The 14,566-nt window shown below is 48.9% G+C and overlaps 7 protein-coding genes across 7 annotated transcripts, besides 1 other annotated feature; 4 read left to right on the plus strand and 3 right to left on the minus strand.

Annotated features, from left to right (window-relative positions):
• Positions 1-14,566: part of a sequence feature (contig 1.86 1..112247(-1)) that runs on past both edges of the window.
• ANIA_05082 (uncharacterized protein) lies at positions 325-2,075 on the minus strand (the record flags this gene model as incomplete). The annotated part of the gene is made up of 3 exons (XM_050611538.1): positions 325-1,021; positions 1,341-1,606; positions 1,977-2,075. 3 exons carry the CDS (start codon positions 2,073-2,075, stop codon positions 325-327), a joined length of 1,062 nt encoding a protein of 353 aa, XP_050467556.1.
• Positions 3,264-3,527, plus strand: ANIA_11459 (uncharacterized protein; the record flags this gene model as incomplete). Its single annotated transcript, XM_050611539.1, has 1 exon — positions 3,264-3,527. The coding sequence occupies one exon, from the start codon at positions 3,264-3,266 to the stop codon at positions 3,525-3,527; it is 264 nt and encodes an 87-aa protein (XP_050467557.1).
• ANIA_05081 (uncharacterized protein) lies at positions 4,672-5,824 on the minus strand (the record flags this gene model as incomplete). The annotated part of the gene is made up of 3 exons (XM_657593.1): positions 4,672-5,007; positions 5,086-5,526; positions 5,600-5,824. The coding sequence occupies 3 exons, from the start codon at positions 5,822-5,824 to the stop codon at positions 4,672-4,674; spliced, it is 1,002 nt and encodes a 333-aa protein (XP_662685.1).
• On the plus strand, positions 7,129-9,087 carry ANIA_10625 (ribonuclease H family protein; the record flags this gene model as incomplete). Its single annotated transcript, XM_050611540.1, has 3 exons — positions 7,129-7,255; positions 7,499-8,340; positions 8,389-9,087. 3 exons carry the CDS (start codon positions 7,129-7,131, stop codon positions 8,878-8,880), a joined length of 1,461 nt encoding a protein of 486 aa, XP_050467558.1. The 3' UTR covers positions 8,881-9,087.
• On the plus strand, positions 9,387-11,020 carry ANIA_10627 (tubulin alpha chain). Its single transcript, XM_050611541.1, has 6 exons — positions 9,387-9,454; positions 9,515-9,668; positions 9,727-9,814; positions 9,870-9,932; positions 9,996-10,499; positions 10,554-11,020. The coding sequence occupies exons 1-6, from the start codon at positions 9,432-9,434 to the stop codon at positions 10,889-10,891; spliced, it is 1,170 nt and encodes a 389-aa protein (XP_050467559.1). The 5' UTR covers positions 9,387-9,431; the 3' UTR covers positions 10,892-11,020.
• ANIA_05079 (uncharacterized protein) lies at positions 12,109-12,718 on the plus strand. The gene is made up of 2 exons (XM_050611542.1): positions 12,109-12,299; positions 12,348-12,718. The coding sequence occupies exons 1-2, from the start codon at positions 12,136-12,138 to the stop codon at positions 12,655-12,657; spliced, it is 474 nt and encodes a 157-aa protein (XP_050467560.1). The 5' UTR covers positions 12,109-12,135; the 3' UTR covers positions 12,658-12,718.
• Positions 13,002-14,293, minus strand: ANIA_05078 (uncharacterized protein; the record flags this gene model as incomplete). Its single annotated transcript, XM_657590.1, has 3 exons — positions 13,002-13,844; positions 13,881-13,948; positions 14,290-14,293. 3 exons carry the CDS (start codon positions 14,291-14,293, stop codon positions 13,002-13,004), a joined length of 915 nt encoding a protein of 304 aa, XP_662682.1.

Consider the following 14,566-nt stretch of genomic DNA (forward strand, 5'->3'; position numbering starts at 1 on the left):
TCCAGTTCGTCTGCTGGCTGTATCATACTTTTGACTTCGGTCGACAGAATTGTGTTGTATACTTTAACGTGTGATAATAAAGAACTGTAAGAAAGAATCATATTTTAGCTTAAAATCTGGCAACTTTATGCTTTCTCTAGCTGATTGCACGACCAGTAATAGTATTATTTAACCAGGAAGAGGAACTGTTGCTTAATACTCGTGTTCTATATAGCTATCCAAGCCCATAGTATCGCCGGCAATCTCCTCGTAGTCCTTCTCTAGAACTGCTAGGTTCTCGCGGGCCTCTGAGAATTTGCCCTCTTCCATACCCTCACCCATGTACTAATAAATGAAAGCATGTTTAGAGTACATGAGGTCGAATTTGTGGCCAAGGCAACTCCAGGCCTCGGCAATGGCAGTTGAATTGGAGAGTATGGTGACTGAACAGTTGATAGAAGTAAGCTTGCTGTTAGGAACAAATATAGGCTTCTGGTTGTTAATGCCAAGTTTAAAACCAGTTGGACACCACTTGACCAGGTTAAAAGAGGCCTTGGCCTTGATATCAGTAACAGCCCGGGCATAATTGTGAGGCATCATGTCACCCTGGTACAAGAGAGCCACTGCTATATACTTTCCAGTTTGAGGATTATAGACAACCATCTGGTTCCTAGGTTCAAAGCCTGCCAGATGGTTAGACTGAAGGGATATTTTGGAAGAAAAGACAGGATACATACACTGCAAGGTGAGATCCTTGACCTTGAAGCTCTTGTAAGTACTGCAGCTACTAGAGATGACAGGAGTATACAAGATTAGAGGGTAGTAAATACACGGGAATGGCACAAGATTAGTCTGGAACTCATTCAAGTCAATGTTAAGGTCACTATTGAAATGCAGGCTGGTGGTAAGAGAGCTACCGACCCAGGCGTTGAGACGGTTGAGGTTATTATAACCAGGGCGGGGGATGTCAAGCTTGCGCTTACAGATATCGTAAACAGCCTCATTGTCCATAAGGAAAGTGCACTCCGAGTTCTCAATGGTACTAGAAGAGAAGACAAATCAGCAGCGTCACGGTGCACGGCAAACTATATTAGAATCATCAGCTGAAGGTACAGAAGGTTCATTGAAATGTCCAGAGAGAAGCGAGCTACGAAATGATGGGGCCAAGCCACAGGCCGGAGCGGTCTTAATCCGGTGAAATGGCAGGAAGAGCAGGGGAAGAGAAAGAAGGAATGTATTAGCGGTCGTCTATCCGGAGTATCATAGTGTATCAATCGTAGTGATGAGCGCCTTTGTCAGTGCTGAGTAAGAGCAGGCGTGAGGAGCGAGATGAACGATTCGACGAGCGCCGGTTGGCGGACCACCCGGACCAGCATCTGCCCGTGCCTGCGTAGTTCCTGGACCTGCTCCTCCAGCTCTTTCCGCTCGCGCTCCAGCTCGAGGGCTGCCTCGCATTTCTGCGCCAGTTGCTTGGAAACCTCTTTGCATTTGGCGTCCAGGCTGCTAATTCTCTCCTCAAGCACTTTTTGTGCGTCTTCCTTCTTCTGTCGAAATCGCCGCTGCGCTTCCCGATTTTGCGCTCGCCGCCTTGTCGTCTGTCAAATCGCCTTGGCTTGAGCCTGGGTCTCTAGAGAAAGGGTATGCATGCACTTACTCGAGGCGGTACATCTTCTCCAGCACTCGGCGTACTCTGATGCGACATGACACTCCATCCGCTTTTTTGCGGCTCCAGATCCGACCCAGGGGCCGGACCCAGTAACAACGTGGACGCGGGGTTGAACGTTGTTGACGCTAAATGATCGACGAGACTTAAATCCGGGCCGTGATATGACCTGGAGTGGTGTGGAGCTGTGTTGTGATCTTCAGGCAGGTAAAAGCCTGAGTTGTTGAGAGATGTTTGCGTAACGTGGAACTGGTGATGTTTGCTGGGATGGCCCTAAAAAGAACTTGAGCTTCGATGGGGATTGACAGTGGGTATTAATGGGCCTTCATCTTACCTGATCATTCGCTAATCGCCATGGTATCTCATCATACTCGGCTCCCGAGATATGGCTGGAAGGGCTGGAGACTTGTGAACTCCAGTAGAAATCTTCCATTGTGGTTATAATTCACACGGACTTGGCGCGCTCGAAAGCTGTTCAACGACGATTGTGTTTATTTTTTGTATGACTATGATGGGTGGCAAATCAATTTTATATCTCGGAAGTCTGTGTCGCAAGGGCTCTGTTTCTTCCAGGGCCCAATGAGGATCAAGCTCAAGCCCAAGACAAGCACTCCCCATGAAGCTTTCCCTCCAAGTCCCTTTGATTGCAGGATTCATTACTTGCCAATCAAATTTGGTTGTGGCGGCCCTGGATCTGGCTAGTCTACTCCTTCGTGCTAAATTAAACGGTGGGACTGCTGATGATTAGACGCCGAGGAGCAGAAGAACAGACTCCCTGGAATGCAACAATATATCTAGGTTTCATCTGGCACTTTTTATGCGGCGCATGTTCATGGATGAAGTATTCGGCCTTCCACAAAGTTCTAGCGCCCCATACTCATCCTGTCACGCAGTCTCTTCCGCGTCGCGCGAGTGGCAAGATCCAAAAGACGTGAATCATTAAACTTTGATCCCCAGAAGCACTCATTGATACTCACGAATATGTTTAGAAAAAATTTAGGCAGCAGCCATTTTTCCTCATGCCGCGGACTAGTGGGCGTACTAGCCGACTCCGACCTTCATTATCTGCTGTCATATCTGGATGGGGCTTGTTCGGGTGACGTCGGATAGAGTAAGAGAGAGAGTGGAGATCACTTGGAGGAATCGATACCACGGCATCTTTATGCCAAGGACCCTGTGCGACGGTAGCTACTATCCACTCATGTAGTCGTGTTCTTCAAGGGCCAGAGCTTCCCGCAATCGATCTTGGATCTACATCAAGAATCTCTGTCAACACCATACCCTTGCTGAATATTTACCGGGCCCATGAATTGGGAGATTCACCGATATTCAATCACCTATACTCTTCTGCTTGTAGGAGCCCTTGTTGGGTATACAAGTACCGCTCCAGGCCTGAATACCCAGGGTCCAGGAATGCTGATGCGTCATTATTACCAGTTTACTGACTATTGCGATACGAGATCTCTTGGTCTGTAGACCGCGTGCTATGATCTTGGCTTTGCATAGTCCAGAGCTGGGCCTGTGCATAAAGGACTTGTGCATCATATCAAAATCCAGGTACTCAGACTCGGCCATTACAGTCCCATTTGTCTTTCATTTTCGCCACCACATACGTACAGCAATGTCCCACAGGTTCTTTGGCTTCTTGCTGGCCTTTTCATTCGTTGCCCTCAGCACCGGTAATCCCCAGGGCGCACTATTCCCCCACGACCCGTGGCTAGAGAATCGCAAAACCGGTCCAATCAGTAGGGATCTTACAACAGGTCTTAGCATTTCCGCGCTTCACCACGTCGTCACTGCTCACGTCCAATCTTTATACCGCCTCGACGAGGACACAGTGTCAGCGGAGATTATCCATTCTTTCCCTACGCAACCGGCGCCCTGAAATTCGCCAAGTATCTAAAATTCCACTTCATAGTTATTGTAGGGAATTGCAGCCTTAACTATAACAAACCTACCGCAGGGAGTTGGGCGCTTTGAAATACGTGGGTTTCTGCCGCGCGTCTGGACCATGTTTCCACCAAAAGAACGATGGATATCCCTGAGACTGGGTTCTCAAATAGAAACACTGTTTTGCACAAGGACGACCACGCCACCACTCTTCTTGTATGAGTGGTCAGGAGGGCGCGGTGTATAGCATAAGCAAGCACAATTCTTCTATGATCGCGTTGGAATCTAGGTTGATGGGCCTAGACCATTTAGTTTGTAGACGCTCTTGGAGACCCCATAAGTATATCTACCAAGGCCCCAGGCGCTGTCAGTGACGTTGCCTTATGGCTAGTCTTGATTGCGAAACGGAACAAGAATCTAGCAAGCGTGGTTTTAGCGGAAAGAATCGTGCATGGACTTGCTGGTTCTGCTCTAGCTCGGCTGCCCAGTTTAGAGTTGATTAACTTAGCCTCGCCGGAAGTATCTCCAGACTCTCTGTTCCAAGGATCTGGTAGTCGCCGGCGGCCACCGCTGTCCCTGTGGTGTTTAGTTATAGTTTTCGCGATGATTAATATAGGCTTCGGCGCGGTGGAGATGATTAGGTGGCAATGTCAGACGCTTCAGCGGAGCCAATCGAATCGAAGTGGCCATGATTGTGCATTTTCACTAGCTGCTCCCCAGGCAGGTCTTACTTAAAGCACATAGTCTCCTAGCCATCCAACGCCGCTTTCAGAGGTAATACAGGGCTGGATTAGCCATGCCGTGTATTCCCCCGGCCAGTTGTCCTTATAATCGAACAACAGAAGTCGTCCGATTCGGCGCTATACACCGAAACGAACTCGTCAAAACCTCATTCCACAAATCCTCCCCCGCCGTCTTCCCAGGCTGATCTGTATAGAAAAATTCTCCCAGCAGCGCCTGAACGTCGAGCCATTCCTTTAGAGCTAAAGAGTCCGCGACTTCCGCGAGCTGAAACACAAACCACGGGTGCGAGCGGTGTCCCCGCGAAGCCATCCCGCCAAGAAGGAGAATCCAGAATAACAGATCCGGTGCTGTATCCTGGTAGTATGTGATGCCGTCAAGGCTTCGTTTCAAGTGCTCTACCATGTATCCTCAGGCTGATCAGTGTAAAAGAACTCCCCGAGCAGGCGTCGTGCCTGATGCCTGTCGCTAAGGCCAACATGCTGTGCCACATACGCAGTGTGATCAACAAACCATGAGTGAGTGTTGTAGCCCTTAGATCCTAGCCCTCCAATAACAAGCATCCAGAATAGCAAGTCAGGAGCGATCACCAGGAGATAAGGAATTCGGGGTGCAAGGATATGCTTGAAGGTTTCCACCATGTGGCGCACGATGGGAAGAGATTGGACATGGGAGACACGGACGTATAAGTAGACGAGAAGGGAGTAACGGAGAGGCGGGTTAAGATCGTTCACCTTGTATGTTGAATCAGAAGTAGCGGAGAGGAAGTCATGTTGAAAGACAGTGAAAAGATCATTGTCAGTTTATGTTACGAGTTCAGGATATGCTTTGCCGAGCTCAAAATGTTGGATGAGCCTTGTGAAGATCGGGAGAAAGTACTTTAGAGATGGAGACACCTCTGTGTACCAGCGGGAGCTAGCAAAGCGAGAACCAAGAGTAGCAATATAGGGCGGGATTACGAAGCCAATTGCGTAAGCATCAGGCCTTCGATAAAAAATGGCGGGCTCCTGAAGTATCTCGCTGCGAAACTTAGCTGACATTGGGATGATTGGTGGTTCATTCTGCAGAGCTGCATACACCGTAACAGCACTGGGAGCATTAGCCGCGAATGGGATAAACATTAAAGGGGTGTTGTACTGGTATATGCTGGAAACTGTCATGTGCTCCAATGCATCAAGACCGCCAGCTAGTTCTGCAAGCGTTGCCAGGCCTTTCATATGTGTCTGCAGAGCCGCAAATTCGGCATTGATGGTCTAAGCAGACTAGTTAGTAACCAACCAAAAGAGCCTCAAACCTGACTCATCAATGGGAGGGAGAACCCCATACCTCGATTGTCACGATTGAGCCAACAAGTAACACTGTAGACTCTGCCACCGCAGTCACGGGATCCTGCAGAAGATCGTTCAAGATTCTGACGGCGTTCGTTCGAAATTGTAAGCAATCTCTGAGTGATCTTTGGCTTGCTATGGATGAAACACCATTACAAGATTCAAGAGCCGCCTTGTGTCCAGCCGCGAGACAGAGTTTGGTGTAGAGTTGCCCTGGGGACATGACCGCCCTTTCAGTCTACCAGGTATTTATCCGCTCAATATTAAGCAGATACATTTTAGAGGCCATGTAGAATCTGTCTGAGAATATTTTCAGTATTGGCTGTGAATATGAGAAAGCTAGAATTAAGCAGGTGACGTACAATAGCGAAAATATATATACATAGCATTGCTCATTGGCACAGGATAGGCGCAAAAAGGGTTGGCATGGTTCTGGCTGATGACGGTAGATACTCTGACTAGAAACATGTAATTGTTATGAATTCATGTCTTGTTTCTATGAATGTTTTCTACCTCCTTCTCTCCTTGCTGCGGTGTACTGCCCCTGTATGGCTGGGGCAATTTCAAATAATCAAGAGCCTCTTTCTTCCTTTGCTGATGGGCGTTTCTTGCAAGGAATGACTTCTTTTGCCTTCCTATGCTGACACATTGCGAAACATCAGCCTGAGTATCCACAAACATAAACCCACAATGCGCAGGCTGAGGTGTGGGGTGATCTCCTAGGATAGATGCTTCCAGTGAAGGAAATATCGGCATAATCTCATCAACAGGGTCCAAGCTTATTATAAACGCACACACCCGCCCACAGATAAAAAGACTGTTTCGAGGAGTTTTTCAAAGGGCAGAGCCCTTTGTCCACTGAAGGTAATATATTACCGGATTGTGTCAGGTAGGTTGATGGGTGATAAGACATGGACAATTCTCTAGTATCAGCAATAGAAGAAGAGACCAATAAAAATCTTCTATAACCCTGATTCGCGATCCCAAGTCTTTGGCTCAGGTTTGGGGTCAATTCTAACGAAGTGATGATCTGGAATGGGTTTAGACCAGAGCAGGCGATGCCAATAAATTGATTACTCATAGAAGATTAAAGTTTGAAAAGGGCGAAACCTCAAAACGCGACAGAGGGGAAAGGAAGGGTGGAAGGGGAGAAAAGCGCTAATGGAGCCCACTGTTGCCAAAAATAGTCCGCAAGGGTCTCGGCAATGCAAACCGTGTGTCTAACGTAATTCCCAACCGAGTCGACCGCCCGATCGACCCGCTCACCTCTTCAAAATTTATCACGCGTTCAACGCGTAACTATTCAAGCAACCACCATGCCACCAACGGCCACAGACTCTCTAAAAGCGAGGAAACATCTCTAGTTAAGTACATTCGGTGAAAGCCTACTTCTGGAAGGGAGGGAGGGGACATAAACAGGTTCGATCATCCATCAACCGATACAAGACAAACACCACCTAGCCTTAACGACTGTCATCCCGTTTACACTCCTCTTGTAAAGGATTCTCGACACATCGTTTTCTCACAATGTCCCTCCCCGCCGTCCCCGAAGCCTACATCCCCCGAGACCCAAGCACCCTCTCCATCCCGCAAGCGACTGGCGGAGAAGCGGAACCCTTGATCTGCGAGCTGTCCAGCCCACAGAAACGGCAATGTACCTGGTGTAGTAGATTCAGTCACTTCGATGGGAACACCAATTCAGACACATCCAGAAGCAAGCAACCCCCGCTCTGGCGCCTTTGGCAACGCTGGCAGGGACAACACGGGGCGCAGGCCTGATGCAATTGCGCATACTATACCAAGCAGCAGTGAGTCCAGCAATGCTATATGGACACTCGGCATGGTACTCGCTCAGGTCTGGAGGCGGACATCCCCAAAGCCGACTGAAGATGTTAAGCCAAATCCAAACCACAGCAGCAAGAGTTATCACCGGCGCTTTCCGGGCCACGGCATCTGCGGGGCTTAACATCGCGGCACACTTACTCCCAGAGCAACGCTCTTGGAGAGAAAGATGATAGCGACATCCTCTGGTTTCATACTGGCACAGCCATGGACATGGTGGAAAGGGTGAGGAGAGGAGAAGATATCGGAAACGGACACCTAGGCAACGGGTGGCGGCCATGGAGCTGGAGCCCTTTGGAGAAGATCCAAGACTTCACAGAAAGGGAGATCGGGAAAGACAGCCTCAGGAACCTCGAGCAAATTTTGCCATTCTCTGTCGCGCCGCACTGGGTCTCCCCAGACATAATAATCGACGGGGACGCAGAGACCGCGATAGAGACACACCGAAACATACTGAACCGCGCACCACGCCCTATAGCACTGTACACTGATGGCAGTGGAATCAACGGTAGAGTGGGAGCAGCCGCAATATGCCCGAAATATCTGATATCGCGCTCGTCGTATATGGGGCAACAATCGGAGTCAACGGTATACGTCGCGGAACTACAGGGGATCCTGCTAGCCCTGGTGATTATTCTCCAGCGCCAAATGCAACACGCAGTCATCTTCACAGATAACCAGGCTACGCTCCAAGCACTACGAAACCCGGGCAGTCAGTCAGGACAGTATATCCTGGAAGCCATTATAATGGCGCTAAACAAAGGGCGGAAGGCGGGATTAAATGTTCACTTTCGTTGGATTCCCGCACACAGAGGTGTCGAGGGAAACGAACAGGCAGACCGGAGAGCAAAGGAGGCAACAGGATGGCGACGGATCCGGGGCCACCGAGGCAGAATGGTAGAGGTCATGACTGATGAGACAGCGCCCAAGCCTCACTAACTCAAGACCATTAGGTCGGCCGTGAAGAGAAGGGCCCATGAAGTTGTGAATGCCCGATGGGAAAATGATTGGAAATCATGCCATCATGGCCGGGAGCTATACGAATTAACGCCAACACCAACAAGGAAGGTCCTCAGGGTGCATCAGGACCTACACAGAGCGCTGAGCACGATAATTGTCCAAATGCGCACCGGCAAGATTGGACTCCGCCACTATCTCTATCAGAGAGGAGTACCGGATGTACCAAACAGCGATTGCCAATGCGGAAGAGCGACACAATCGGTCCGCCACATCCTTCTCGCATGCCCTACCTTCAGCGGCCTACGGGAGGAAATCTTCGGTGGACGAAGTGGGGGACCAGAAGGGGAGGGAAGCGTTAAGAAAATCTTCAACACGCCTAAGCTTGCGATCCAAGCAGCCAAATTCATGCTACGCACAGGGCTCCTTGGGCAATTTGGAGCTGTACGCAGGGCGGAAATAGACGAGGCAGAGCACTGAAGTCATTGGGTACGTAGAAGACAATAGAGGGTTTGGGGAACCCTGGACAGCTGTCCAAGCGGAGCCAAACCCTCAGGATGTTGACAATTATGGGTGGATATAGTATTAGCAACCGCCCCGACCATCCTAGTGGGGGGTGTTTTCCCGCATAGCCATAGATATCATTGGCTGGGACGGTGTATGAATTAATCCGAAATCCGAAATCCGAAATCCTTGCGGAGGGATTAAGCTCGACGAGTTTGCTTCGTGAAGTTTCAATTTGCTCCCTCTTCACATATACGTACCTGTGCGCCAACATATCTTGCGTTTTATGGTCTATTTAGCATGGGCGGCGAAGTACGTGCCATCTTTTCGCTGTTCAATGTCGGCCAGTTAAATGGTTTTGCCCATTTCCCACACCCATCACGGAGCTTTGAGCCCAAGACACACTCTCGGCTTCGTGATGTGACGCTCAATAGCATTCAAAATCTACTCGGTGCACTCATATAACGGACGACGATGTGCTAAACGATTAGATATGTCACCTTCACATCGGCCAGGCTGGCACGCAGATGGGTAATGCGGCCTGGGAACTGTAAGTCTTTATTACTTTGTGATCCTTCTGGCAGCGGCTAATCGCTCGATTACTATCTAGTTATCTCCTCGAGCACGGCCTAACGGCCGATGGTCATGTCAATCCCGATATCACTACGGACATCCACCGGAACGACTCCTATGTGACAATTTTCACCGAACTTGGCAATGGCAAATTCGTTCCTCGCTCCATCTTTGTCGACCTCGACCCTTCGGTGTGTAACGGGCGAGTAGGGAGCTGGAATTTGAGCTGACAGGCTTATGGTGGTATAGCCTATCGACGAGATACGCACTGGTACCTACCGCCACCTGTTCCACCCTGAGCAGCTAATAAGCGGGAAGGAGGATGCCGCCAACAACTGTCTGACCTCCGAATATTTGAGAGCCGCGTGGTAAGCCAAGCTAATGCGTTCTAGATGCTCGTGGTCACTACACCGTCGGCAAGACGCTTGTTCGAGGCGTTGTTGACCGCATTCGCCGTGTGGCTGGCGTGCATTGGAACCCTTCCCTGAGTCCTGGATTATATACTAATTTCCTTGGAGATAGCTGCTCTTCACTTCAAGGTTTTATGATCTTCCACGCCTTTGGCGGCGGTACCGGCTCCGGTTTCGGCGCACTTTTACTTGAGCATCTCTCTTCAGAATATGGCAAGATGTCGAAGCTAGAGTTTGCCGTCTACCCATCTCCTCGCACGTCGACTGCCGTGGTGGAACCTTACAATGCCGTCCTATCCACGCATAGTACCATTGAGAACTCGGAGTGCACTTTCCTTATGGACAATGAAGCTGTTTACGATATCTGTAAGCGCAAGCTTGACATCCCCCGCCCTGGTTATAATAACCTCAACCGTCTCAACGCCCGGGTCGTTAGCTCTCTTACCACCAGCCTGCGTTTCAATGGTGACCTTAACATTGACTTGAATGAGTTCCAGACTAATCTTGTGCCATTCCCGCGTATTCACTACCCTCTAATCTTGTATGCTCCTGTTATCTCTAGTAGCTGCAGTACTTACAAGAGCTTCAAGGTCAAGGATCTTACCTTGCAGTGTATGTGTCCTGTCTTTTCTTCTAAAATATCCCTTCAGTCTAACTGTCTGGCAGGCTTTGAACCTAGGAACCAGATAGTCATCTGCAATCCTCAAACTAGAAAGTATATAGCAGTAGCTCTCTTGTACCAGGGTGATGTAATGCCTCATAATTGCGCCCGGGCTATTACTGATATCAAGGCCAAGGCCTCTTTTAACCTGGTCAAGTGGTGTCCAACTGGTTTTAAACTTGGCATTAACAACCAGAAGCCTATGTTTGTTCCTAACAGCAAGCTTGCTTCTATTAACTGTTTAGTCACCATGCTCTCTAATTTGACCGCCATTGCTGAGGCCTGGAGTCGCCTTGGCCACAAATTCAACCTTATATACTCTAAACATGCTTTCATTTATTAGTACGTGGGTGAGGGTATGGAAGAGGGCGAATTCTCGGAGGCCCGCAAGAACCTAGCAGTTCTAGAGAAGGACTACGAGGAGATCACCGGCGATACTGTGGGCTTGGATGGCTATGTAGAACATGAGTATTAAGCAACAGTTCCTCTTCCTGGTTGAATAACACTATTACTGGTCATGCAATCAGCTAGAGAAAGTATAAAGTTGCTGGATTTCAAGCCAAAATACAATTCTTTCTTACAGTTCTTTATTATCACATGTTAAAGTACACAACATGATTCCGTCGACTGAAGTCAAAAGTATGATATGGCCAGCAGACAAACTGGAATAGTGACTTCAGTATGCAACCAAGGACACAAAGTCTGGCTTGATGTAGCAGAAACCATAGTTTGTCTTGATGTTTAATAAATAAAACTATCAGTCTACCTTGATATTCTAAAGAGAATAATTTGCGGGGACCACCTGAATAGAACAAAGCGCGGGAGCGAGACTCGAATCTAGCCTTTTCTGATGAGGAATGTTTTCTCTGACGCTCTATTGGATTCCTATGCAGACTCAAAGGGATTTAATAGCCCAATTCTCAAGCTTGTGCGCTCTTGTGCTCTGTGTTTCCTTAGCTCGTTCTATCTCGCTATTCTATAGTTTGATTTCGTGGCCCATTTCCAAATTCATAGTTATACGAATAATCCAACTTATTACTCAGTGCCTTGGTCATAACCAATTAACGTTATAGACGATGTGTTCTTACGCGCCGTCACTGGAGTCTAGGATGACGTTTTCAAAGTACGGAACCTTCAGTAGTGACACACCTTCCAGCTAAAGGAAATGATATCACAAGATTGAGAAATGAGCAATTGAATCAGGAAGATAGTGGTGGTGAGGAAGCTATTCAAACTACTCCACAAAGTTTAGAACCCCGAAAGCGTGCCCCACCAACTTGTTCTGAATGTAAAATTCAGGGGCATATTAGAACTAGATGTCCTAATCGTCGCGCGACTTAGTTTACTGTATTTATTTAAGAATTGCGTTGTTGGGAATAGCTTCAAGTTCAATGCGTAGAAATATATTTTGGTGGGTGATCGGACCGCTGGTGAATTACGTTAATGGCTTAGGGAGGCGGCGTGGATGACTAAACAGGGGAATCATGCGACTTCAGAGAAAGACGTCATACTTTATTGGCATAATCCGCATTCTTGTGCTGCAGTCTCTCCCAAGTCATTCGAAAGACGCACGGCTAATATCTCAGAATGCATTCAGGTGACGAAGGGACATGTCCCGAAGCAAGGCACTCTCATACCTCACAAAGAAAGAGCACTAAGTATCTCCCTAGCAACTGTCTGAAAGTGAGAAGCGTCACTTCAGTAAGTACGGAAAGCTGCTGCGTGGAGGCTCACTTGGTAAAAGAACTAAGGTAATAGAACATTGTCTATCACGTCATGTGCTAATAAAGAGCTATAAGGAACGAATGTACTTCGACTCCGGCGACTTCGCTCTTTCCGCTGGTAATTGCGAGACGGATAATGGTGCTATCCAAACAGGAAAAGAGCATCCCCACCGTGACAGCATTTCGCATCCTTACGCCGCTATCCCAGCCGCGAGCAATGTTGATAAGAATGCAAACGAAGACCTGTATAGGAGGAGTGCAAGCCCTGCAACGAGTCCTCTCCTGCAGCAGACAAATTTCAAAGATCAAGGATCCAAAAAGGATGAGGGACAGGATAAGCCAGCCTCTCAAGACTGTTAAAACGGAACTATGGCCTTCAGATTGATGATATTATTTAACAGGATAGCAAGAGTAGCACAAACAGTGAATAGGTTTCGTGCAGGAGTTTTGTATACTTTGTCTAGCCACAATCAAATAGGCATTCGAGCAAGAACTCTCACATCTAGGGCCGGCTCCTTGCCATGCTGAGCCCTGATCTATGCTATATTATTGGGCCTGCTCTCCTTGTTAACATAAGTACCGAGCCACCCGACCACTGAAGCAATCATGTAATGTATCCTAGAACGCAAGACCTCGATGTAAGAAATAGTGTAGGGCATGTAGGTAGATAAACCAAGACATGAGACCATAGGATAGAGTTGGCCAACTGTATCCAAGGGGGAAGATCGTTCACGTGATAGTCCAAGCAAAAGGTGACTCGGATTTCACCGAGCTGCTTTCGCACCCTTCTTTGGTATGTTCATCGTTTGCATAATCCTGTGCATCGCCGGATCCAATCTCAGCACCGAGGTCTGGCAAAGCCTTACCCCCGACACGTCCAAGTCCCTGGAGCGGAGCGCCATCTTTTTCATAAACCTCCAGTCTCCGCTTCAACTCATGAACCTCCCGCTGCAGACTCTCAATATAGTTCAGCGCACTATCGATAATCGATGCCTTGGGCGGCTGCGATCGATTGGCCTGGGTCGCGATGGCGGATACAGGTGCAGACGCGGGGCCTTCTGAGTTGGAATTCGCAGAGTTGGAACTTCCATTGGCATTGGCGATATCCGGAACGAAGGTCGGATCGGTCCTGCAGAAGACGATCTCGTGGAGCTTGCGGAACTTGCTGTTGAGGTTTATGCGGTAGCGCTTCTCGACGATGTTGTGCGAGGCGCGACGGTTGGCGTGCTTGGTTTGCCGCTCCAGTTCGTGCAGGCTTAGTTCTGGTGCGGAGTTGCGGCGGATACGGTCGAGTTTCACCCGGTGTATGGTTGGGATGGAGATTCCGTAGGGAGGTCGGATTTGTGGGTGGAAGGAGATTTGCGGTGGCATGTGAGGCGGTATTTGAGGTGGCACGGGCGGGGATTGGTGTTGCTGTTGTTGTTGTTGTTGCTGCTGCTGGAGAGGAGAATTGCCGGACTCGGCATCGTCCGTAGGCTGCGGCGATTCGACAAAGGGGGATATGTTGAAGTTGATGGGCAAGCCCTCCTCTGGCGTGATTCCCCCTCCTCCGGCAAGAGTCTGAGGCGTCAGCTATGGTGGGTTAAATGCATGACCAAGGGGGCGTACGTTCTGGGACAGCGGGCCGAGATTCATAAACTCCGTTCCGCCTATTGAGATCTGGGGAGCCAACGCGACTGATAGTAAGCAAGTTTAAAAACTCGTTAACTGCTGGATTCATGTCCAACGAAATCAACACAACGCGCGAACTACTTCTTATCCTCTTGTCTTCCACGTGCAGTCATGAAGCTCAAACAGTCTACAAAGCTTAATCCAGAGGCTCACTTGATATATGCGCTTCGCCTGTGCACCAAACTACTCTCCAAACATCCAGATCTAAGGCTCAGCAACAGAGTTATTAACGTTCTTAATGAAATAGATAACCTATGCAAAGACAATCGCCAATGCGGCTTAGCGTATCGCAAGCGAAAACAGAAAGATCCTGCTTACCGGCCTACGAAGCCGATCAAACGCGTACGCATGGCGCCCACAGCTCAACGTGTTGACTTGGATGCTTCTCGCGACCCGGCAAACTTTCCCAATAATACATCTCGCGATAAAACCTATCCTGAAACCTTTCCACGAACCTCTGGCGGAACCTCTGACGGCCCTGCAACATCCCGTGATGCTATCTCCCATGCTACCTCCGGTGCGACAATCGATCCCTCTAGAACTTCGCCTGAAACGTTCGGGCATCCATCAATAAACAGCCATCCAGCCTCACATGGCGCAATCGGTCACCCACAAGAACCCGC

This window comes from Aspergillus nidulans, chromosome III, assembly GCF_000011425.1.
Source record: "Aspergillus nidulans FGSC A4 chromosome III".
NCBI lineage: Eukaryota > Fungi > Ascomycota > Eurotiomycetes > Eurotiales > Aspergillaceae > Aspergillus > Aspergillus nidulans.

What these genes read in the sequence shown, in the direction of transcription:
- ANIA_05079 (XM_050611542.1), top strand. Translation starts at nt 12,136, where the DNA reads ATGCATTCAGGTGACGAAGGGACATGTCCCGAAGCAAGGCACTCTCAT. An exon ending in CACTTGGTAAAAGAACTAAG is followed by an intron (nt 12,300 to 12,347) that starts GTAATAGAACAT and finishes AAGAGCTATAAG; the next exon opens with GAACGAATGTACTTCGACTC.
- ANIA_10627 (XM_050611541.1), top strand. Translation starts at nt 9,432, where the DNA reads ATGGGTAATGCGGCCTGGGAACT. An exon ending in TTGTCGACCTCGACCCTTCG is followed by an intron (nt 9,669 to 9,726) that starts GTGTGTAACGGG and finishes ATGGTGGTATAG; the next exon opens with CCTATCGACGAGATACGCAC. An exon ending in GGAGGATGCCGCCAACAACT is followed by an intron (nt 9,815 to 9,869) that starts GTCTGACCTCCG and finishes AATGCGTTCTAG; the next exon opens with ATGCTCGTGGTCACTACACC.